Consider the following 23,149-nt stretch of genomic DNA (forward strand, 5'->3'; position numbering starts at 1 on the left):
AAACTGTAGTACTATTTGACAATAAAAAGAAATGAACTATTGATTCACTCAACAACTTGAAGAATCTCAGAGGCATTATGCTAAGGAAAGAAGCAAATCTCAAAAGGTTATATATTGTATTATTCCATTTATATGGCATTCTCAAAAAGATGTAACCATAGTGATGGAGAATGGATCAGTGGTTGTTGTGAGGGCTCCGGAGGGGGTGGGGGTGGAAGATACAACAAAGGGATAGCAAAAGGGAGTTTGGAGGATAACAGAACTGTTTTTTATTCTGGTTGTAGTTAATGTTACATGAACCTATACAAGTGCTAAAATTAATCAAACTGCGTGCCAACAAAGTCATTTTTACTCTATATTAATTTGAAAATAAAAATTAAAGAATATTGAACATCCTAAGGAGCTTTTATTTGGATTACATCGATCAATATTTGCCATAATAGAAGTTAAAAGTGATAAAATTTTTAAATATTAATTTGTTCATTTAAAATAACAGTACTGAAAACATATTACATAAAATCATACTTGTAATTAAAAATAACTATATATGTATATATTCCAAAATATGCAAAAAATGTAATCTCATTGCTTTCCATTTTTGCAAATCTCTTTAATGGCTGCCTTAATAGAAGACAGCTATATTTTCATATCACCTTCTGCATCTATCTGTTGCAATATCATAGGGCATGTAGCTTTGGGAAAACTCTGCTGTATACTTATAGAAAGAAGGACAAATCAGAGTGATAAATTCAAATAAAATCTCAGTACTATTGTGAAACCAGTTTGACTGTGTGGACCCCCAAGGGTCCCCAGACCTCCCTTTCATTATCCTACTAGAGAATGCCAGAATCTGATAACCTCTTAGGTCAGTTTTAGCTTCAACTCACTGATCTAACTTTGTCTTCCCTCTTTGTCTCTGGTGCTCAGTGATCTCCCTTTCTTGATTCTAAACATGGCTACATATGTTTTGTTCCGTATTTATGTATCTGAAGTGGGATGAAGGATTTTCACATCAGCTTCATCTACCTTATCGGCTGTAGGTCTCTCTATAGTCATGGTGCTATTGATCTTTTCCATTTTGTTTCATGTGATTTCCTTGAGCCTTTTCACAATCTTTCTATCTTTTCAGTTATGCGGTTGGTTTGCTTCTAATGTGGCTTTGTAATTTATTTTTCTTTGAGAAGTCAGCTGTCAGTCTAATTGCTGTTTCTATGATGTGATCTGTCACCTTTCACTGACTTTATTTTCTCTTTCTCTGTTTTTTTTTTTTGTTTTTGTTTGTTTGTTTGTTTGTTTGTTTGTTTGTTTGCAGAGTCTGGGTTAGATCTCTTTTTATCCTACTTAGGATTTGTTGGCCTTCTTGAGTGTGGTCTGACTTCCTTCATTAGGTCTAGAAAATTTTTCAGCCATTCTCTCTTCAATATTAACTCTGCCCCATTAATATTCATATTCATATTCCCTTTCTCTCACACTATTATCAAAAGTGTGCTGGATTTTCTCATTGCATCCTCCTCATCTTTTTTTTTCTCACCTGTTTTCTTTCCTATTTTTCCCCATTCTCCATACTGAGGGTTTAGATGCTAGCTCATTAACACTCTCTCCATGTATGTCCACATTTCTGCCAGATACATTCATTGAGCTGTTATCTTTCACTTCTATAAATTATTTTTTTCTCAATATGCTATGTCACTTTTTATAGATTTTTCTTCCCTCAGATATCTTCAAGTTAACAACTTGTTTCATTTTAAATGGTACACATAGTTGTTTCAAAATATGTGCATGGTAATCTATTATCTGAAATCTATTTGGGTCTGTTTGTGTTGTTTATCTCTGCTGTTTCAAATTCAAATTGCCTTGTTTCCTTATGTGCCTGACTATTTTAGTCTGCTTTCTGGTCATTGCTCTTGAAAATTTATTTGTGGGAGTTTCCTGAGGTCTACAATGGATAGAGTCTCCTCAAGAGGCTTTGTACTTGTTTTTACTGAGCCCCATGGGGTACTACCTGTCTGGGAAAACCAAGTTCACAACTTGAACTTGATTCAGGCCATGGATGATAAAGGTGAAAATCTGTTTTAGAACTGGAATGGAGCCTCATTTGCTCAGGAATGGATTTTTTTTTACCCTCTCTCCCCTTTTTTACATTTCCTTTTGAGCAAGCAAGCTCTGCTTGGTGCCAGGGCAGCCTTCTGTACAGTTCTCTGGGATTGTTGGGAACAGGGGCAGGCTTTGTTCTGGTTGGCCCTTATGCAGCTAATGTAGCCTTTTGGGATCTCAGGTTAATGCGGAGAGGGTCTCCTATTAAACTCCTACCTTGGGCTGGCCCTAAGCCTTAACTCTTCTCCCTCTAGCCCTGTGTGGCTACTGAATCAAAGTTCAGGTGGTCAATGGAGGCAAATGGCCTCAGAACAAATTGGTTTTACTGGTGGTGCGGGAACATTCTGTTTACCTTTCTGGTTACAAGCTTTCATCCAAAACTTGGCCTAGAAGCTTTTGCTGTCTTCTCAGCTCTTCAGTGCTTTTCAAAGATTTTGTCCAACATACTTCTTACTTCAACAGGAAAGTTGAATCAAATAACCAAGCTTGCTATTGCCAGAAACTGCATGTACTCTTCACTGGTTAAACATTCATACTTGACTTAACAAGATCCAAATTCAGGTAATATCCGTATCCTACCCCCAAACAATAAAAAGACCTTAGAATACTTTAAATATTAACAGTCTCCTTCTGTCTTACATGTATATGTGCTCCAATGTTTTTTTGCACCAGCTTGTTTTTAAAGTTCCATATTATTCAACATTATATACTTAATGCTTATTTAAATTTCCTTATGTTTACCAATGTTTGTTCACTGTTTCCTGCCTTCTACTCACCCCTGCTCTCTGATTTCCATTTCCTTCTTCCTGAAGTATAGCCTTCAGTAGTTATTTTAGTGAGTATATTATTGCTAAACTTTCCTTGGTTTGTTTTTCTGAAAATGTCCTTATTTCATTCTCAAAAGGAGGAGGAGTTCTCATCAGTGTTTCTACTAACTCTCTTTCTTATGGAAACTGCATGTTGTATCATTTCTTTGAAAGTAAAGTATTTTTATTGTTTCTGAGCACATCTTCAATGGATACTGTGTTTCTCTGTGGGGTTCCATGTACCATGGATTATAAAAATGTGCTTGCTTTTGCTGAGATTCTAGAGGTTTTATTGGTTCTGCTTCAATTTTTATTTTAATATTTCAGCATGTGGGTCCCATGACACACAGTAGAGTAAATTTATACCTTACATCCACATATAAAATGGGCCTGAGGGGTATTTCTTCAGGTGGCTCCAGAGAGAGCAAAAGCTCTTCACTGCTTACTTTCCAAACCCCTTTTCATGGACAGAGAAGCTACTAAATGCTTTATCCAGAGATTTAAGTTGCAGCTTCTCTGTCTCTGGTAAACTTTGAGGCTGGGTTGTCAGTACCTGCATGAGCATTAGGTTCCTAGCTCTAAGTCCTAGCACTCAAGGCCTGATATCTTAGACTAATACCACGTTGGGCCATTGCAAGGTCTGTTTACAATTACTAGGTTGGCTTTAATTTTTCTTTTAGTTTCTTCTTTTAATTTTTCTTTTAGTTTACTCTTTTGTTTCTTAAGCTCAGCTATAAATTAAAAATTTTGTTATAGCTTATCTAAAATTAATATGTGTGTGTAATTGGGGACATGTAATCTTAGTGTGCCATATTGCCAGAAAAAAATATACTTGGGATATATAATATTGCACCTTATTTATAATTAAGCATTTTCCTTATTAGTTTCTTCCTCATAAATAAACATTTCTTTATTTTTTTATAAACACTTCTTTAAGTTCCAAGGATATTAAGTTCCCCTCAGGACCATCTAGATTAAGGGCATATATGAGGCCAGGTCTCTGTAGCATGTTGGATTATTTTCCAGATATACCACCCATGTAGTTTAAATACTACATTCCCTTGGGATCTAAAAATTTCTTAGCATAGTGATTTTCAGCTTTTAAAAACTTTTTTTAGCAGAATCTTTACTTTAAATATCATTTGGAACCCCCAAACCCTTATTTGAGGATCTGCTGCAGTTGAAGTGGGGCTGAGTTCCTGATCTTCACCAATTTACCTTCCCCCTTGCTCCCCAAGGTGCTCCCCAGAGCATCTTCATAGACTCCATGGACTCCCAAGTACCATGGTGTGAAAACAAATTGAGTAGATGCGTTTTTCTCAAAGTGTGGTCCCTGAACCAGAAGCATGAGCATCACTTGGGAATGTGTTAGAAATGTAAATTTTCAAGCCCCTGTCCCAGATCTACTGAAATCAGAAATTCTGGAGGTGGGACCTAGCAACCTGTGTATTAGTAAGCCCTCCAGGTGATTGTGATACACATTTGACAACTTATTCAAACAGAGTATCCCATTCAGGATATGTTGGAACAGGGATGGGGTCCCAGATTACTGGACAGAATACAGCCGAAAATTGACATTTCTGGTTACTTAAATCATCCCATGCTTAACTGTAAGGCTCTTTTCCATTCACCATTTTCTTTTTTTAATTTATGGATTTCTTATTGAGTTGAATTTATTGGGGTGACATTGATTAATAAAATTATATTGGTTTCAAGTGTACAATGCTACAATACATCATCTGTATATTGTATTGTGTGTTCACCACCAAAGTCATGTTTCCTTCCATCACCATTTATACCCCTTTACCATCTTCTACCTCCCCTACCCCCTTCCCCTCTGGTTGTCTGTGTCTATGAATTTGTTAAAAACAAGCATCTATCTTTTTTTACTGTACCCGAGTGAGATTATAGACATTCTTAAAGTCCAGCTTTGCAATGACCTGGGTCCATTTGAATTGGTTCAGTACTAGTATGTCAGAAATCATTAGGAAAAGTAGGGGAACTTTTCATTCATTTGGCAGAATTAGTGATGCTCCTCATAATTTTTCTTGATAAAAAGACTTCATACCTGAACCTCATAAAATAATGCTGAGCAAAAGTTTAGGCATAAAAGTATACATACTGAACAATTTTATTCATAGAAGCCATAAAAAAAGGCAATGCTCATCTACAGAGGAAGAAGTCAGGATAGGAATTACCCTTTGGGATTATTAACTGGAAGGAGGCAGGAGGGGTACCTGACTTACATGTAGTGTTCTGTTTCTTGATCTGAATATTGTTTAAATGGATGTTTATTTTCTAGAAATTCATCAAGTTGTACCCTTATGATATGTGCATTTCCTATATACTATATTTGATATATTTCAATACAAGAGTTTGAAAATGGTATTGAGTCACCTGCAGAGGAAGGACACGCTGCTATGGATGCTGGGTTTCACACTCTCAGAGGACCTGGGCCTTCACATCTGGATGTGACTATATATTTGGTGCAAACACAGGTTCCTGGCACTAGTTCTATTGCATTATGACAATATGAACTATATGGGGGCCACTCTGTTTCTTGCTTGAAAAAGACCACTTTGTTGATGGCATCCCTGATCAGGATTTCCTATGGATGGGGAAGAAGTGAGGCAGTTACCTATGTGAACTGTGGGCCAGGGTAAGTTTAGCATCAGGCTACTCCAGGAAATGGGAGGTGGCAGAGTTCTGGATTTTCAATCTGGTTAGGCCAAGAAACCATATAAAGCATGTGTCATGGGTGAAAGGGACGTACCCTACTATTTGGTCTCTCATTCTGAGCTCCATAGGTGGTTAAGTCCCCAACTCGTGAGCACCCATCTTTTTCTTGTACCCTTCTGGGCCTAGATCATAAACCTACATGTAAACTTAGTTTCCCTGACCTTACCAGCTTGTGAAAGTAGATGGAGTCTCAGTTGAAGAATTAGCTTAAATTACACCAGCCCTTGCCCACATTTGGAATTCAAATAGAATTGCAACCATGTAAGCCCTAACCAGTTTGGCTCAGTGGATAGAGCATTGGCCTGCGGATTGAAGGGTCCCAGGTTCGATTCCGGTCAAGGGCATGTACCTTGGTTGCAGGCACATCCCCAGTAGGGAATGTGCAGGAGGCAGCTGATCGATGTTTCTCTCTCATCGATGTTTCTAACTCTCTATCTCTCTCTGTAAAAAATCAATAAAATATATTTAAAAATAAAAGAATTGCAACCATGTAAAATAGCCTAATTGTGTCTGAAAGTCCCCAGTAAGATCACAAACCAATCTATTTTTGGCATCTCCCATGTTCTCCCTTACTAATTCTAGACCCCATCTTCATTACTCTGCCCATAAAGCTGCTTAAGAAGTACTTACCCCTCCCCTGCTCCCATCCACTGAAACTGTGCCCACCATGGGATGTTGATAAAGTTGCCAAGAGAGGGGTAAGGGATTTAATTCTTGATCCCCCTAAAGGACCCAACCATAGAAGTGCTCACCCATGTGCCAAACATACTCAAACATGCCTAAATATCCATTTGAGCTCAAGGTAACACATACCTACTGAATACATAATGTCCTGTGTCCCACAGTGTTATGATCTGAAAGCAGGCTCTGGCTGCTTTTAGGTTCCATGGCTCAATTTGGGGGGTTGGTGATAGGTAGAGGCATAGGGCTGGGCTTGAATGGCTCCCCTGTTACTGAGGGACAATGAATGTTTTCCAGAGGTGTGTGCTTCAATCAGGAAGTGGCAGGAACAGCTGCTCCCTCTGGTGGTCTGTGCCCTCACCAGAAGGGGGCGGGGGTCAGCTTCAGCAGTTTTCTACCATTCATATCTCTTAGAACTATTCCTGAGTGCAGGGTATTTAAAAAACAGTTTCTGAATCAGACAAACCCCAAATGAGGAAGGTTCTGTTAAAAATGCTAATGTCATACAAGATGAAGAATGGTTGTGGAAATGTTCCAGATTAAAGGAGGCTAAAAAGACATGATAACTAAAAGCAATACCTCACTTTGGGGTGGTGAACACAAAATACAATATACAGATGATGTATTATAGAATTGTACCCCTGAAACCTATATAATTTTATTAACCAATGTCACCCCCAATAAATTCAATAAAAGCAATACCTCAACCTAGATCAGATTCTGCGATGGAGAAAGGGTATAAAGGACATTACTGTCTCAACTGACAAAATTGTACTACAAATGGTAAATTAGATAATATTGTATCAGTGTTAAATGTACTGAAGTTGTTAACAATGCTGCAATGTAGAGAATATGCCTATTCTTAGGAAATGCACACTGGAATACTTAGGCATGAAGGGCTATGATATATGTAATTTACCCTCATATGGTTCAAACACACACACACACACACACACACACACACCAGAGAGAGAGAGAGGGAGAGAGGGAGAGCGCATAAGGACAAAGTATAAAGTAAATGATGTAAAATGTTAGTAATTGATGAATCTGGTAAAAGGAATACAGATGTTCTTCATACTATTTTTATTTTTGAAACTTTCCTGTAAGTTTAAAATTATTTCCAAGTAAAAATGTTTTTAAAATGTAAAAGACCATTTCTGTACAAGCAGTCAAAATCTGGTGGCACGTGCCTGACTGAGCTCTTCCTTTGGCAGAGATGAGGAATGAGGGCTACTAGACACATCCCAAAAAGCAGTCAAATACTTGGCATTAAGCTGCCAAGTGGCATCCAAGGCCACTTATCTCTTGATTTCCCCTACCCTTTTAGATACCAAAAAATACCATTTTTATCATTTCTCCTGGGCCCTGGATGTTGGTGAAAACGTGGTTATGAAAGGAAGGTGTATTGGTTCCTTCATCCATCCAGTAAATGTTTTGAATATCTACTATGTGTCAGGAACTGTGCTAGGGGCTGAGGATGCAGCTCAGAGTACACGAGGAGACACGAGTCCTATCTTAAGAAAGCTTATGAGCTAGTTGAAGATGTACTTACTACCATTTAAATAAATGTATATTTCCAAATGAGTTGACTTGGAAAGCCCTGGGGGATCCCAGCCTTTTACCAGAGCCAGTAGATCAAGCCCCTTGAGTCTGATGCACATTTAGTTCCCCCCCTCCAGGATTTCCTAGGTTATAGATACTTTTGTACCTCACGTTAAGAAGAAAAGAAGGAGCCACTAGTGCTAACCCCAACCTGGGTGCAGCCCAACTGTTTTGGCTTAGCTCTCTGCAAGCTGCTCTGCCCTCTGAGAATCAGGGAAGAGGTCAACATGCCACTCCATGGATGTCCCCGGGCTGTTGGACCAGTCAGTTTTAGAGAACAGTCTTAATACTGATGTATGCCTGTAGATTAATGCTTGTGGAAGGTAAAAACCACCAAACACCTTTATGTGGAAACCTGGCAGGCTGGTGGCCCTATGAGTCCCATCACTGGGGTGCTGAGTCTTGAAAACAACACGACAGTCTTCTAAATGGACAGAATAATGACTTTTGAGGACAGTTTTGGTTCTCCCCAAATCCTGGGTATGGCACTGATTGTGATGCCCTCTACACAGGGACAATAGTGGAGTCCTTTGCCTTGGGGTTCTAAGTAGTCAATGTTGTGGAGGGAGTTATAAGCATGTGTGTGCGTGTGTGTAACTGCATGTAACACCATGTGTGCCCATTTTGTTCATGGGTCTCAGGTAGGACTGCCACTCACCTCTGATGCATTCTGGTCCTAGTCCAAAGAAGTTTTAGATCCAAGAAACGTTTGCTGAGCCCCTACAAAGTTCCAAGCCTTTTACTTTATACTTTGACACATTTTATATCATTTACTCTTTAACAATAACCCTTTAAGGTAGGAATTATCTGCATTGTACAGATGAGAAAACAATTGAAAAGAGGTTCATTGATTTGCTCAAGTATATCATACAGCTTTGTTAAAAAACACTCATTCACAATACTCTTAGCTGAGGACTGTCTGTGTTGGTTGCTTATCTTACAGTATTTCTTGTTTCCTCTACTCCTAGAGCCCTGGCTCTCCTTATAAAAGCCCCCTTCTTTCTTCTCTTTTCACTAGCCCTCGTGGGCTTTCTTTTTTTTTTTTTTAATACTGCATTTAATAGCACAAAAAATCACGAATACAAAATGAGATATCCCTGCCTCCTCCACTTTTCTGCTTTCATACCCATATATGTAATGGGCTACATTTGTATAAACTTTTCATTCCCCCCCCCCCCAAACATATAACTGTTATGATTGGTCAGTTGAAGCTGAAACACCCATGGAGAAAGATGTTTTACAGTTACAAGGGCACAAACCCCCCCACACCACCCCCCTCCCACCCCACACTTTCCCACACAATCTTTTGGAGGAATATAGGATATGTACCAGTGTCAGGATCTCCCTGCCTTCCTCACCAGAGCATTCCTGCCATTTAATTTTCTTTTCAGTGATTGTTTAGACTAGAGCCTCTTCTCCCGCCCCTCCTACTTCTTTTCCAATCAGGACCTCTTAAGACACTGGGTACTGTTCAGTTCTTACTCTGTCAGGCCCATGGGCCACGCAAGTAGTCCTTTCAATCTCGATGCCAGTTGTAGTATAGGTGTCGTCATCTTCCATTACAGGTAGATAGGTGTGTCACTTCAGTAGGCTTGTGTATTCATTTCTTTTACTTTTTCTGATTCATGTTCCAGGACCTGTTTGTGATAGAAGAGTAAATACCCTTCACTGTCTAGAACGTCCTTAATACTGGCCTTGGTGATAACAGCATCATCACACTTGAACCACTGGTCTTTGTGGTGCCGGATGAAGCTGGTGTAGTGGCCACTCTCCAAAGTTCCTTGGTGATTAACCACGGCAAACAAGGAATACTTATTCTCGTCGGTTCCACTACTGGCTGGCAGCTGCAACTGTCCATTCATCCTGCTCTCTTTACTCGAGGCCATAAAGGGTGTCATATCCAGCTCCAGAGGAAAGGATATGTATGTAGTGATCTTGCGTCTCTGTTTAGCCGAGTGTTCGAATCGTTTGAAATGAAAACAGGCAACAACAGGCAACTTATTCATCGTGAGCTGTTTGGTAGATTCCTGGTAACTTTGACAACTACCGCACTTGATTTTGGCACTGCTTCCTAGGTGCTCTGGCCTTGTAAACCTTCGCAAGCAGTCTGTGAGCGTGGTGGTTCCTGGTATGTGGCTTTCCCCATTCACACTGCTCTCCCTCCCTGGGCTCATGGGCCAGAAGGAGGTGCAAGAACCAGGCAAGTCCAAACTGATGTCCCAGCATGGGTCTATCGTGGTGGAGACACCATGGCAGGCTTGACAGGTGACATCAGACTGCAGGCCACCTGTGAAGATTTGGTCTATGATGCAGTTACAGTGGTTGGGATTGTTGGCAGCCTTCCCAACATCATCCCCTTTGCAGTGCCGGTGCAGGACATCGAGCGCCGCAATGAGAAACTCATGGGCATCCTGTTGCCTGTACCCTGCTAAATGACGTGCGTGTATCCACACCAGGTGCAGCAATTTATAGGGAACATGAGGAGAAGGGTTTCCAGAATACAACTCCCGAAAAAGTGAAGACATCTCACAGACCAGGCACAACTCCGGACTTGGCATTTCACATCTGTGCCTGTCAGAGAGGAAGAAATCTCTCAAGATCGGAGTGTGGGTAAGGGCCTGGACGATGCAGTTCATAAAGCACGTGTTGCCAAGATTGATTAGTCCTCGTAAACCGATGGTGAAGCTGGAGGTGATTCTTCTTCTCCTCGGGTTGTGTCCCAGCAGTTCCAACTCGGGTTTGGTCGTCTCCCAGGTTGGGTACTTCTCCCCGAGGCCAGGCAGTGAACACTGCTGGTAAGAAACCTCCGTTGAGGTGGAAGCTTGTAATTTCAAGGCTTCTCCTTGCTCTTCTTTGGCAATTTGCTCAATGTCTTTGTCATAGACATAGTCCTTGCACATAAAGCAGTATATACCTCCATAGTAAAGGTCTACAGCTAAGTTGTGCTGTTTTGCCTGGGCGTGCTCATGGATGTGTCTCTCCGTGAAGCAGCCAAAGAAGACACAGGAAAGGCAAGAGTGGAGTCTGTTCAGGTGGGTGCCACACACATGGCAGATGCACGACTTTGCCTTGCTTTTCCTGGTCTCCGGGGTTCTACACCACACGAAGCACTGGTAGATCACCCGCAATCCCTGCCTCCAGTTCTCTCCCACCTTAAAGCTGTTCACGTGGGAACAGCCTGGTGGACCCACAGCGAAATCCACATCCAAGCATCCGCCCCCAGGGCCGCGCCGGGGCCGGGGACGGGGCGGGGGCCGTGGCCTAGGCTGCGGTGGGGTACGAACTCGGGTCTGAGGCCGCGGCCGGGGTCGGCGGCGGGGGGCACGACTGCGCCTCGGAGAGGGATCGGGGGCCCGCGGGGGATCGGAGGGAAGGGAGGGGGGAGGAACCTCTTCGCTGTTGCCGCCGCCGCCGCTGCTCCGCGCTGGGTTCTCATCCTCCAGCTCCTGCTTCGGCTCCCCTTTCGGCTCCTGCTCTGCCTCCCGTACCGGCTCGGATTCGAGCTCCAGCTTGAGCTCAACCCGGCGGCCAGGACCCTCCTCCGGCTCCACCTTCCCGGTGGCGTCCACCTTCCCCGCTGCCTCCACCTTCCCGGTGGCGTCCACCTTCTCCACCGCCTCCACCTTCCCCTCCACCTTCGCTTCTGTCTCCACCTTTCTCTCCGCCTTCTCCGCCGCCGTCTCCGCCGTCTCCGCCTCTTCTACCTCCTCCGCCTCCACTGGCTGCGGCTCCTCCCCCTGATCGCTGGGTTCGGGCGGCCACTGGGCGTGGCGGCGCGGGGGCCACGCAGACCTGGGGTGTCCCCCGCCCGGCCTGAGGGTGCGTGGTGGCGGTGGCAGCTGGACCCAAAAGGGACTTTCACTGAAGGAGGCGGCGGCGGAAGCAGGCGACGCCTCCGGGATCCTCCCGCCGAAGCCCCCTAGCGGAGGCCGCTTCTGCAGCCAGGCCCGGTTTCCTTTAATTCAATATTTCCCAAACTTGCTTGTTCCCGAGAATCACGTGGGGAGTGTGTTAAAATTACAGATTCCTCGGCTCCACCGGCTAACCCACTGAATTAGAATCTCGAAGGGAGGTCTCCGAAACCTGTATCTTTAACTAGGGCCCGAGAGGATTCTTATGATCAGGCAAGTTTGGGAACACAGCTCTAATTCATTGAGGCTGGCGGGAAGGGGGGCGGGGACCGCGCAGTCTCTTTAAGGCGCTTCCAGTTCTTGGCTCCAATCGCTGCTCTGACCCCCTTCGTCGTCTCCTCCCCATTCCTCGTCCTACCCTCCGTCCGGGCGGCTTTCCTCACCACTGCGGGGCCGGGGACACGGAGATAACCAAGTTCAGAAATGTCTCTGGGGCTCTGAAATGTCCCCTCGGAGTCCAGGTCCCGAAGAGCGCAGTCGGGAGCTATGATAGAACATCATCTCTGTGACGAAGCCTGCCCCCTGAGCCAGTCCCAGGCTCTCTTTCCACCTCAGGTTCTGCCCACCCCCCCCCAACTCCCCCTCTGCCCAATGAAGCCCCAGATCCATTCTGGGACCGGCCTGGACCTTAGTCTCCCAAGGGCAGAGCTCCCAAGGCCGCTGGACCTGAAAAGGCACGTCCCTTTGCCCATTTATCGGCGCTCCGCAGAAGCTGTGCCTGCTCCTTGCCTCTTCCTCTGGACTCCCAAAGCAGCTGGACTTACGGCCCAACAGATGCTGAGCAGCGGGGAGGGGCGGGGGAGGGAGGAGGGGGCGCGGCATCAGGAGGGACCAGGCACAACAAGGCCATGCTTCCAGTTGGCACCTCGCTTATGGCTGAGAGAGAGGCCCGAACTACAGGACCACACCACAAGACCCTCAGGCACTAGCAGGTGGGAGTGGGGAGGGAGTAGGCCTGGGTCTGAGAGCTACTGCTGACAATGGGTAGCAGCACTAGCGGTCACACGAGAACTGAGCCCTGAACAGATGTCTCAGATCTTGGGCATGTTGGGGGATGTCATGGAGGGGCCACAGGTGCTGGACCCAGGGAGGGCAGGTCAAGACTGGCGTCAGGATGGGACTCAGAGGAGAAGTATTAACCATTGTTGGAGGATCAGGGGAGAGTGTGTTCCAGGAAGAGTCAGTCCCTGATTCCTGTACGCACTGCTGGGATTGTGGGGCTGTACTGCTGAACGATACCCTGGCAGAGTTCTTGGTTAGCATGGGATATCACCCCTCCACCTGGCCCATTCCTTCAGGGAGGAGAGGTGCTGAGGCCTCCAAGGGTTAGCAGTATGAATTGGTTGTCAGGCATCAGGAGCCCTTAAGGAGGATAGTATGCCTGGTTCCAATAGAGCAGAGGTCCCCAGAGCTGTCCTGGTGCCTCCCCTTCCTAAGCTAACTCTTGCTTCAATTCCTTGAAGCACCATAGCATCTTTCCAATAAGTCCTGCCCTTTGTGGCCTGCAACCAGAGGAACTGCAACTAGCTCAGCCACTGAAGGATTCCTGCTCCTGCTCTTGCTGCTAAAAATGACAAAGGTCATGGAGAGGTGGAGACCAGGAGGTACTCTCATCCCACTTCCACAGAAAAACAGACATCAAAGAGAACTAGATCTCTGTGTACCTGGGACTGTCCACTAATGAAAACACCATGGCAACCCAACTGCCTTACTGATCAACTTCCTGCAGCAGCCCTCTGGTCCAGCATGTTCTAGAAGGGGAGGGGGGACTCTACCATCATTCACTCAGCAAGTGTCTATTCAGCTCCACTGCAGAGCCAGGTGTTGTACTAGGAGCTGTGGCCACAGCACTGAAGGATACAAACTTGCCCAGGGCCAGAATCAGGGCTGGGAAGTATCTAGATCACCAGCAGAGAAGAGGCACCAAAAACAAAAGAATCAAGAAAGAATATCAGAAACAGTTTGATATTCTTTTTAAACAGTTTTCCTCCTTGGAAAAGTTAGAATTTTGTTGCGCTTCTTTACATTCCTTTCCGGATTGCATGTTGCTTTTGCTCTGAATCACATGTAGGGGTGTCAGCATAATCTTTTTTTCCCTTTCTCACTTCCTTTTTATTTTAACTACTAGAGGCCTGGTGCACAGATTTGTGCACCGGTGGGGTCCCTCAGCCTGGCCTGCACCCTCTCACAATCCAGGACCCCTCAGGGGATGTCAGAGGCCCGGTGCACAGATTCGGCCTGATACCCACAGGCCAGTCCGAGGGACCCCACCAGTGCACGAATCCATGCACCGGGCCTCTGATATGCATATAAGATCTTTGGTTAATCTCTTCCTGCCCTCCCCCGCCCCTCTTCCCTCTGAGATTCATCAGTCTGTTCCATGTTTCCATGCCTGTGCATTCAGCGTCTGCCCCCTAGTGGTCAGTGCATGTCATAGCTACCAGTTGAACGGTGGAACAGGAGCTGGTCACTTAGGCTTTTATATAGATCCAGTTCATTAACAAATTGTACAGAAATTTGTTAATGAACTGGATCTATATAAAAGCCTAAGTGAACTAGATCTCTGTGTACCTGGGACTGTCCACTGATGAAAACACCATGGCAACCCAACTGCCTTACTGATCAACTTCCTGCAGCAGCCCTCTGGTCCAGCATGTTCTAGAAGGGGAGGGGGGAACTCTATATACTAGTGGCCCAGTGCACGAAATTCATGCACGGGGGGGTGTCCTTCAGCCCGGCCTGCACCCTCTCCAATCTGGGACCCCTTGGGGGATGTCCAACTTTTGGGACCACTGGCTCCTAACTGCTCACCTGCCTGCCAGCCTGATCTCTCCCAAATGCCACCCCCCTGCCAGCCTAATCACCCCCAACTGCCCTCCCCTCCTGGCCTGATCACTCCTAACCGCCTCTGCCTTGGCCCCTGCCACCATGGCTTTGTCCAGAAGGATGTCTGGAAGGTCTCCCGGCCTAATTAGCATGTTACCCTTTTATTAGTATAGATAGATGGGTCTTGATTTGAAGACAATAAGTTTGATAGTTTCTAAAAGGGCACAATATAATATAATCAGGGAGTCAAATATATATGGTATGTAATTGACTGGACAATTCTGTAAGTTTCTGTACAATTTGTTAATGAACTGGATCTTAACCTTTTGCACTTGGATGTCAAGTGTGACTCAACACGGTTAGCATCGGTAGCAGCTCGAGAAAAAAGCAAGCGAGTGCAAAGGGTTAAAGATATGTGAGCCCAGCCAGTGTTGCTCAGTGGTTGAGCATCAACCTATGAACCAGGAAGGCATGATTTGATTCCCAGTCAGGACACATGCCCGGGTTGTGGGCTCAATCCCCAGGAGGGGTTGCAGGAGACAGCTGATCAATGATTCTCTCTCATCATTGATGTTTCTATCTCTCCCTTCCTCTCTGAAATCAATAAAATAATAAAATAATAAAAAATAAAGATATGTGAGTCATGAATATAATTTCAGGAATAATGGTTATTTAAACAATTGGTTGGTTTTTTTTTAATCTTTTATATGTATACTTTTTCATTTTGAGGAAGTAGATCTACTAATCCTGGAGCATTATCTAACAATTTTTTTGATGCCTAGTGCTTAAATGGGTCTGGATTCAGTCCTGGGCAAATGTCACCATCTCTATCTCACAAAGATTCAACCCAAGGCTAGCAGAAGGGGCTGCTCTAAGGTAAGACCCCTCCTCATTACAGTCACAGCACCTGGGATTGAATACAACTCTGACCACAAGGTGGCAAAAGAGTATATTATACTCCCTTGAATGTTTATTTTGTATATTTACATAAAACTACTGGCTTATATAAAAATACTCTCTAAATATTTTTTTAGCTCGGCTAGTGTGGTTCAGTGATTGAGGGTCAACCCATGAACCAAGAGTTTACCAGTTCAATCCCCTGTCAGGGCTTGATCCCCAGTAGGGGGCGTGCAGGAGACAGCCGATCAATGATTCTCATCATAGATGTTTCTATCTCTCTTCCTCTTTCTAAAATTAATAAAAACATATTTAAATTATTTATAAAAATATATTTTTAACATTGTGCTCTACACATGTGACATCTAAAATTTTGCATCAAAAATGTCAGTTAATTGGAAATAATGTGATTTCTGAAAAATATTAACATTCACAAACAAAACTGTCACATCACAATTTCACATGAAACCAATGAAACCTAAATATCTTAATGATTTGAGAGCCACCATCATCTGTTTTAAAAATTCATAGTTAAGCTCTTCTTTGATAGTTGGAAGTTGTACGTTTTTCCTTTTCTTCCTGAGTTCTTAATTCCATTCTATTCTAACAGAATTTTGTCCCAATAATATATTTTTTTCATTTGAAATTATTTTATTGATTTTCCTATTTCCCTACAGCAAAAAAAGATATATATATATATAACTTTTTTGCTATTTAAATTCTTTTCAATGTTCCTGTGATCCTAAAGCTCTAGGTAAGTGCTGTTTAAAAATTTACTCTTGCTTGCCCTGGTCAGTGTGGCTCAGTTGGTTGGAGTGTCATCCTGTACACCAAAAGGTAGTGGGTTCAATTCCCAGTCAGGGCATGTGCAGGGTTGGGGAGAGGCAACTGAATGATGTTTCTCTTTCCCCCTTCCTCTCTCTAAAATAAATAAATAAAAATTTAGTTTTGCTTGTGTTATCATGACAATTAGTATTAGAATATAATGGATCAAAATATTGTAAATACGTTACAAAATTTGAAAGGTAATTGCTAAACATCAAAGCAAAAGAATTATTAGAGATAGGTAAGTCTTTGTTTTAATTTAGTGGGTGTATACATGGATAAATATTGCCTATTGCTAGAATTAGACAAGATTCAGCATCAATACTCTTCCTACTTTTTGCTTTGTTAAACGTTAGCACACATAAACCTGATTTATATAAATAAGTCGATGGGAATGGACATTTTGTTTTAGCAATGTCACTCAAGTTTTTGAATTCCTTTGCAGATATATGGGGGAAATATTATAATATGGTATATCTTCAAAAAAATTTTTTCATGATTTATCAGCTGACAGCAACATGGGGTTCTCCTTCCATTTTATTGGAAGCCATCTAAGTTGCAAAAGGATTTGATCCCCCATTCATTTGTTAGAGCAATTTATTTCTTCATCATTGACAGCAGTGTTTGGAACTGTCTCTCTGACACCCTGAGGATTTTACACTGCAGGGCAGTGCACGCAGGAAACAGTGGAGATGAGTACAAGATATGCTTTTCTATTGAAAGTGCGAAAAGGACTGTTTTGAAAAGGGAGATGGAAAATAGAGAACCAGCTTGATTCCTCCACCACAATTGTGTTTTCTGGCAGATCAATTTTTTAGAAAATATAAAATACGAAATTTGAGGATGTAGAAATTGATTCCCTTAAAACTCTAAGTGCTTTATGTGCCTCGTGGAAAGTCTTCCTGTACCCCCTAGGTGATGCACACTCTACTTTTAAGATTGCTGGTTTATATTTATTATAAAAATAATGTGTATAATATTTGTGGTTTCAAAAATGGTATATAAGAGAGCACAACATGAAAAGTTAAAGCCCCTCTCTTCCCTGCCAATCACACTCAGTTCTATTCCCCTAAAATAATCACTTGTTAATAGTTTCTCACGAATCCTTTGAGAAATGTTCTAGCAAATACAAACATGTTTTTACCTGTATCCTTTTAAGAAATAGAAATGAGACTGTAATAAACAGATTGATCTACGATTTAGCAGTTATATATTGGATACCAGGCAGTGCTCTCTAAGTTGACCTACACATCCAGTGCAATGCCAATAAAAATTCCAATGACTTTTTGGAGGGTAGGGAATTTTACAAATTAACATGGAAGAATAAAAAGCATTTTCCCCATTCCTATTTTCTTTTTTTTTTTTTCTCACAGAAATGAGGATTTAATGGCTGTAGGTGAGTAGCCATCTTACAATCAAAAAATTATTGCCTCTAGACCTATTCTTACATGAGAGAAAAGTGCCATATTTTACATCTTGTCATGTTTCAACATCTCTGAAATCACTGGCGGACAGTTTAATGATTATATTTACAGCATCTTTTTCTTTCTTGGTAGTACATAAAATAATGGTGTGTCTTACAGGCAATAGTGTCTTAGGATCAGTATAAGACTGGAAACATCATCCTGTTTGAGTCTTTGTTATTTGGATTCCGGTTATATGTATCACTACCATGCCTAAGTGATAGCAGGCTTTCTATTTTACTCCTAGTGAAGTCCGAAGTCCTTTTCCTGGCCTTTAAAGCCCTACAGAATCTGACCTTGGTCTCTTAGACCTCATTTGTTATTAACTCAGCCTTGCCTCAAACAAACTAGATGTAGCACTGCTCCTTGAATAAGCTAAGCTAGCTCCCACTTCCAAGCCTATCCCTTTATTGTTTCCTCTGCTTGGAAAGCTCTTCCCTAGAAATTCTCATGATTTCCTCCCTCCAATCTTTAGATTGCTGCTTAAATGTCACCTTGTCACAGAGTACTTCCTTGGCCTCTGTATACAATAAGATTCCATCTGTGCTTTATTTTTCATCAAAACACTATCACTACACGATATACTAAATATGACACACGCATAAAAATTATTATAATGTAAATTCCATGAGAGTAAGGTGTTCACTATTCTATTCCCAATCAAAAGATTGAGCATCTGTGTCATCAAAGTTAGGAAGTGGAGGCCCTGTCAGGTGTGGCTCAGTTGGTTGGAACGTGGTCCTATACACCAAAAGGTGGCTAGCTTGATTCCCTCAGATAGGAGGAAAGCAATAGATGTTTCTCTTTCTCCCTTCCTCTCTCTAGAATCAATTTTGTAAAAGTTAGGAAAGGAGAGGAGTTAAAAAGTGGAGCTGAAAAAATATTCAAAGAAATAACGGCTGAAAATTTCCCAAATGACATAAACCTACAGATTTAAGAAGCTGAACAAACCCCAAACTGTATAAATAAAAAGAAATCCATGCTATATGAACATGCTTCTTCATTCACAAAAAAGTGATTTTTATAAATTATATATAACTCCCATGTCAGCTATCCTGGCTGGGACTCTGCTATTTCTTGGCCACCATGTGTTGTCCTGCTGGGACAATGCCTGATTGGCCAATGTTCTTCTTGGCCACTAAGAGCCATCCTGCTGGGAGGGATGAAATGGGAAACTGGTTTCATGAAGTCACACTGTAGATGAGCTCAGGCAAGGTGTTTAACCTGAATCTTACAACCTAGAGTTGAAAGCAGTAGAAAATTCAGGTGCTTCACTTTCTGTCTACCATCATATAGGCCTCTATGACTTATTAAAAAAATAAGAATTTCATTTCCCTAGTTATAAATTCATTCTTTTAAAAATTATTTTAGTTTTATTTTTCAATTACAGTTTGCATTCGACAAAAAAAAAAATATTATTTTTGAGTAGAAATGACAGCGACAACAGATCAGAATTAATCAGGCCTCAAGTCAGCAAATACAAGGTGGGGCAAAAGTAGGTTTACAGTTGTGAGTACATGAAACAGAGTTTATTCTTGTATTTTTTATTATTTATTAACTATTGTATTATTTTCCATATGAACTACTGTAAACCTACTTTTGCTCACCCCTGTATATTGGGAAGACCTCTGACATAATTGAAAAGACCTCTAGCATCTTCACATTGTCAGTATGCATTTGGGGAGCCATAACTATGGCAGAAAAATCTGCTACCAATAAATGTGACATGGAGGGAATCCACCATCCTGGGGGATTTTTGGAGAATATTTTACTAAGAGTGGATTTATCAACTGGGACGGGGTTTCTTAAGAAAGATTTGTTCCTGGGATGAGCTCACTTTACTTAACAATTAAGAAATATTGAGGAGGAGCCAAAACCAGTTTGGCTCAGTGGATAGAGCGTCGGTCTGCGGACTGAAAGGTCCCAGGTTCGATTCCGGTCAGGGGCATGTACCTTGGTTGCGGGCACATCCCCGGTAGGGGGTGTGCAGGAGGCAGCTGGTCGATGTTTCTCTCTCATCGATGTTTCTAGCTTTCTATCCCTCTCCCTTCCTCTCTGTAAAAAATCAATAAAATATATTTAAAAAAAAAAGAAATATTGAGGAGGAATGGGCAGAAGATTCTGGAACTACATTCTCGGGTGAAAACCATGTTATCCCTAGTGCAGCAGTGGGAAACCAGTAAGGTTAAAAACAAAGAGAAGGAGATTACATTACCAGTATTTGTGACAGTTTTCCCTTTTCAAGAAGTGGAAAGATAGAGCAGCAACAATCTAAAAAATGTGTGGTACAGTGCTGACCTGTTTTTCTGTGGACAGATGAAAGTGGAAGGCCAGTCCTAAAGGTTAAAGGGCAACAGCTCCAACAAATGGAAAACTGTGGAACGATGGAAAGATAGTCACAGTGACTCACTGAGGACTCTGCTTTAAGAAGTAAATGGAAAGAATCTGCCTGAAAGTGATAAAATATTTGAGGAGTGCCAAGGCAAGGGACAAGACCCTGTCATTAGGGTGCACCCACCGCCATTTGACCTTTACTAAGAGGGCAAGTCTGCACACGAGGTTGTTAAGATGACTCAAACAAGAAAGATGATTTGCAAGGCATAAAATAAACCTACAAGAAGGAGCTGGGACAAAGCAGCCTGGGGCAACAACAACAAAAACCTACCCTGCTCAGCCATCCACCCACCCTGAAGTGGAATGGCCATTTATCATGGAAAATCTTGAAGTCCAATGAGTCCAAGAATATTTTCAAGGCCATGATAATGTCATAAGAACTGAAAAGTTTTCCAAATGGCTAATGGAGGTGAGCTAAGGTAAGGGGCAACAGAACACTGGAGAGAAGAGGAAGCTGTAGGGGGCTTTGCTCAGACAGTTGATATGGAGATATGTAGGAGATCAGAAAACATACAGGGAGCATTTAAGAATTGAGTCAATTAGAAGGCAATGGGAGGGAGGAAGGGAGGAAGGGAGGGAGGGAGGGAGGGAGGGAGGGAGAGAGAGGGGGGGGAGGGTGTATCCTCATGAGAATCACGAGGAAGATATTTTGCTGGCCATCACTAAGGCTAGATGCCGGATAGTCATACCATTCAATTAGTGTGGAACCCCTGGGTTTCCCAGCCACATTAATGGCAACAAACACTCAAAAAACTTTGAGCCCTATCACCAGTTTTCCTCAGTGGATAGAGCATTGGCCTGCGAACCAAAGGGTCCTGGGTTCGATTCCAATCAAGGGCAGGTACCTCAGTTGTAGGCTCCTCCCCTGCCTGGGCCCTGGTCAGGGCATGTGCAGGAGGCAACTAATTGATGTGTTTCTCTCACATCAATATTTCTTTCTGGCCGAAACCGGTTTGGCTCAGTGGATAGAGCGTCGGCCTGCGGACTCAAGGGTCCCAGGTTCGATTCCGGTGAAGGGCATGTACGTTGGTTGCGGGCACATCCCCAGTAGGGGGTGTACAAGAGGCAGCTGATCGATGTTTCTCTCTCATCGATGTTTCTAACTCTCTATCCCTCTCTCTTCCTCTCTGTAAAAAAATCAATAAAATATATTTAAAATATATATATATATATATATATATATATATATATATATATATATTTCTGTCTTTCCCTCTCTCTTCTACTCATTCTAAAAATCAATGGAAAAATATTCCCGAGTGAGGATTAAAAAAAAAAAACTTGAAAATTCAGCACTTGGATCCTATAATGTGAAATATGGAAAGATTATATGACTTTCCAATTATTATAACCAAAAGAACTAGAAAGTCAGAACAAAATAGTTGAGGCTGAATACTTTCTAGAAACCATCTAGAAAACAAACTTTTGGTGGTGAACTAAAGGCTTGGGGATGGTGAGCCCCTGCAACAAACCAATAGTATTTACCTCTTCTTAGAGACATGGGCCAGTGGAATATTCAGTATTTGGTGAACTCTATTTGGCACCACCTGTGCTATCCTTCCTATTAGAGAAGAAGGAAGTCTGGCATAAGTTAGGGGCACAGACTCTGAAGCCATCATTGCCAGTATTCAAATCCTATCTCTGCCATTTCCTAGCTATGAGAACTTGGGCAGATTACTTAACATCTCTGTGTTTTAATTTCTTTATCTATGAAAATAGATATAGCAATAACAATTACTCCATTTTAGCATTGTTGTGAGTGGTGACTTTGTAAATGTAAAATGACTCATAACAAGCAATAGCTCTTATAAATATTATTTTTTTATTATTATTATTTTCATTTTCATTTTGCTAGAGGTCCAAAGTATAAAGTGGGTGGAGAAATAAGAATTGCGAACATTGGATGCCTTGGCCAAAGTGTGCAATAAGACTCTAAAACTATTAGGACTTTAGAACCAGAAACCTGAGCTGGATCCTCTTCTCTACATTTTTGTTCCCAGCCAATACAACTTGAAGGAGGGCCAGGAACATCCCTCTCTGATGGGTAGGTCCCAAGTTTCCCTTTTATATGTCAGAAAACTCCTGCCATAACTAACCTAATTCGGCATAGGGATCTGTATTAGTCTCCCAGGACTACAATAATGAATTGCCACAAACTGGATGGTTTTAAATAACAGAAATTTATTCTGTGTGAGTACTGGAGGATAGATGTTTAAAATCAAGGTGTCCGAAGTGCCATGCTTTCTCTGAGGGCACTAGAGGAGAATCTGTTTCATGCCTTTCTCTTAGCTTCTGGTGTTGCTGGCAATCCTTAGCATTCCTGGGTTTGTAGACACATCACTCCAAAATCTGCATTTGTTATTACATGGCATTCTCCCTATGTGTCTCTGTCTCTGTGTCTCTTCTTATAAGGAGAGCAGTCATATTGGATTAAGTGGCCACCCTAATGACCACATCTGCAAAGAGCCTATTTCCAAATAAGATTATATTCACAGATATTGGGGAGTAAAGTTTCAACCCTTGACAGGATCTAAGACAAGAAACATTTTAGTATACCTGATACCATGATGCTGTCACATATATTGGATGGTGGAAAGAAGTAAATGTTGAAGGGGAGGACTAGTTCCTACTTGCCTAGAATGCTCCCTGCAATGGTTCTAGACCAGCCACTCTAGGAATTTTTTTTTCAGAAGACTTCTAGTTGAGGGTATAACTTTAAGTAAACTTTGAAAAACACTGCTCAAGGTTGACTCTTCTCAATGGTAGTTCACAGCTACTCTTGTTGAACTGAGGCCATTCCAATTATGTAGGAAGATGTCCCCATCAATGGGAACCATCCAATTAAAATACTTTGCTGCTAAGGCAAGATGGGTACTTCCAACTAAGAAATGACATGGAAAATAGAAAACCT

At 42.3% G+C, this 23,149-nt stretch overlaps 1 protein-coding gene across 1 annotated transcript; it reads right to left on the minus strand.

Annotated features, from left to right (window-relative positions):
- Positions 1-9,225: 9,225 nt before the first annotated feature.
- Positions 9,226-22,804, minus strand: USP27X (ubiquitin specific peptidase 27 X-linked). The gene is made up of 2 exons (XM_054720031.1): positions 22,795-22,804; positions 9,226-11,877 (listed from the first exon to the last, which is right to left on the minus strand). The coding sequence occupies exons 1-2, from the start codon at positions 22,802-22,804 to the stop codon at positions 9,506-9,508; spliced, it is 2,382 nt and encodes a 793-aa protein (XP_054576006.1). The 3' UTR covers positions 9,226-9,505.
- Between the last annotated feature and the right edge of the window lie 345 nt (positions 22,805-23,149).

Source organism: Eptesicus fuscus, chromosome 1, assembly GCF_027574615.1.
Source record: "Eptesicus fuscus isolate TK198812 chromosome 1, DD_ASM_mEF_20220401, whole genome shotgun sequence".
Lineage (NCBI taxonomy): Eukaryota > Metazoa > Chordata > Mammalia > Chiroptera > Vespertilionidae > Eptesicus > Eptesicus fuscus.